The sequence below is a fragment of the Asparagus officinalis genome, chromosome 9, assembly GCF_001876935.1.
Source record: "Asparagus officinalis chromosome 9, Aspof.V1, whole genome shotgun sequence".
NCBI lineage: Eukaryota > Viridiplantae > Streptophyta > Magnoliopsida > Asparagales > Asparagaceae > Asparagus > Asparagus officinalis.
Genome location: NC_033802.1, coordinates 4,701,003 through 4,702,847, shown reverse-complemented (window position 1 = coordinate 4,702,847; position 1,845 = coordinate 4,701,003). Strand labels below are relative to the sequence as shown.

The following is a 1,845-nucleotide window of genomic DNA, read 5'->3' as shown; positions in this document are numbered from 1 at the left end:
AGAAAAAGAATAATAAAAAAGCACGAAACTGAAAGTACATAGAAAAGGGTCTTAGAATTCTTTTCTAGCTCTCTTCAATGGCTTGTGCTTCATCACAATCCATACTATCTGCATGCGGCTGTCCGTTTCCTTGTCAAAGGATTAATCTGAAGAAACCCAGATGGTTCAGAGCAAACACCAAGTTTTTACCAGTGAATGCTTCTACTTCTAATTCATCAACCTCTGAAGAGAGCTGCAACGTTGAAGAATGTGCCCCTGAGAAGGAGGTCTTGTGTATATAGTTTTGTTTTATTTCATTTTATCAAATTTAAGTCAGCATATGCATTCATCATAGTGAGAAAGGTTCTTGAACTAAGAAATTTGATTATGCTGACATGTGCGATTTTTATTGAGCAAGTGATTGATGCTGACCTTAGGAATCTTTCAGATTATGACTACTATGTTTCAATTTGGGTAAATACCTCATGGTTTTCTCAGCAAATTTTTGTGTTGATCCATCATATTTTACCAACATATGTCAAACCTTGGGTAAAATTTCTCCAAAGTATTCTTTATACTTCAACCTTTATGTTTTTCCATCCCCTTGAACATATACAAGGAAGGCCAATTTAATCTTTTGAAAGACTATCATTAACAGTAAATTTAAAGTAGAATAATTCAAGTTAGTTTGTGAAAACCTCTTGAAAATATTATGTTTATTTCCTTCTCAATACTCTAGCAATAAGAAGGGATACATTAAACTATACACATTGTAGATATATTTTCTAGACTAGTGAGTGATGTGTATAAGAAATTTTCAGGTAGGGAAGGTGAGCATGGAATGGTTAGCAGGAGAGAAGACGAAGATAGCCGGAACTTACCCTCCCAAGAAGAAGGGATGGACTGGTTATGTCGAGAAGGATACTGCCGGCCAAACCAACATTTATTCTGTCGAGGTTTGCCATTATAAAACTCTCCCTATGAAAATTTCAAAAAAAAAGATTTTTTTAAAACAATGTACTTCTTTATCAATAGTAAGTTTCAGAGCATGTTTTAGTTCTATTGTTGTAGATAGACTCCCTGGGTGAAAATCTATTGTAGCGGATAGCCCCTTGAACTAAAAAGGGTTAAAAAATTCGCTCAGGATTTATTCGCAGCAATAGAACTACATGGATATTAGGTTTAATTTGGCAATAGTTCAGGGTGTCTATCCACAATTAACTGTTTTTATTCTCTCTTTTTTCACCCTCATGTGGGACTAAACTCACACATCAGTTCCCACAAAGGTTTGCGTATGGGTTGCTTCTTATCTGCACAAGTTCTTTAGGTGCATAATATCTCTTCATCCAATTATTATTATTTTTACTAATATCAACTGTTTATGTTTGTTTCCTCAGCCAGCAGTTTATGTTGCAGAGAGTGCAATAAGCTCAGGGTCGGCAGGAACATCATCAGAGGGAGCAGAGAACACTGCAGCCGTTGCTGCAGGTTTAGCTCTCATATCGATCGCTGCAGCCTCATCGATCCTTCTTCAAGTCGATAAAACTGATCCTCAAGTTCAAAGTGCAGAATACTCCGGACCTCCTCTTAGTTACTATATAAGCAAGTTCAAGCCTGCGAGCATTGTAGAAGCTGCAGTCATTTCTGAACCTCTGAGCTCTCCAGCAGTGGAGGCTTCGGTTCCTAATTCTGAAGTTCAGGTTGAGTTGAGTGTGGAGAGTGAGAGTTCAAGTGTTGGTGATGTTTCTTGAGAAATATGCATTGAAATTTTGTATATGTTTGAAGCTCTAAAAGAGATTATGGAATACAGGTGAATTACTGTGTGTATTGCTAGGTTTCTTATAGAAATCATGTTGTTTTGTCATT

The 1,845-nt window shown here is 36.7% G+C and overlaps 1 protein-coding gene across 1 annotated transcript; it reads left to right on the top strand.

The window, feature by feature from the left end:
• On the top strand, positions 1–1,845 carry LOC109824759. Its single transcript, XM_020391403.1, has 3 exons — positions 1–266; positions 801–935; positions 1,377–1,845. The coding sequence occupies exons 1-3, from the start codon at positions 78–80 to the stop codon at positions 1,728–1,730; spliced, it is 678 nt and encodes a 225-aa protein (XP_020246992.1). The 5' UTR covers positions 1–77; the 3' UTR covers positions 1,731–1,845.

What these genes read in the sequence shown, in the direction of transcription:
- LOC109824759 (XM_020391403.1), top strand. Translation starts at nt 78, where the DNA reads ATGGCTTGTGCTTCATCACAATCCATACTATCTGCATGCGGCTGTCCG. An exon ending in AATGTGCCCCTGAGAAGGAG is followed by an intron (nt 267 to 800) that starts GTCTTGTGTATA and finishes AGAAATTTTCAG; the next exon opens with GTAGGGAAGGTGAGCATGGA. An exon ending in CCAACATTTATTCTGTCGAG is followed by an intron (nt 936 to 1,376) that starts GTTTGCCATTAT and finishes TTGTTTCCTCAG; the next exon opens with CCAGCAGTTTATGTTGCAGA.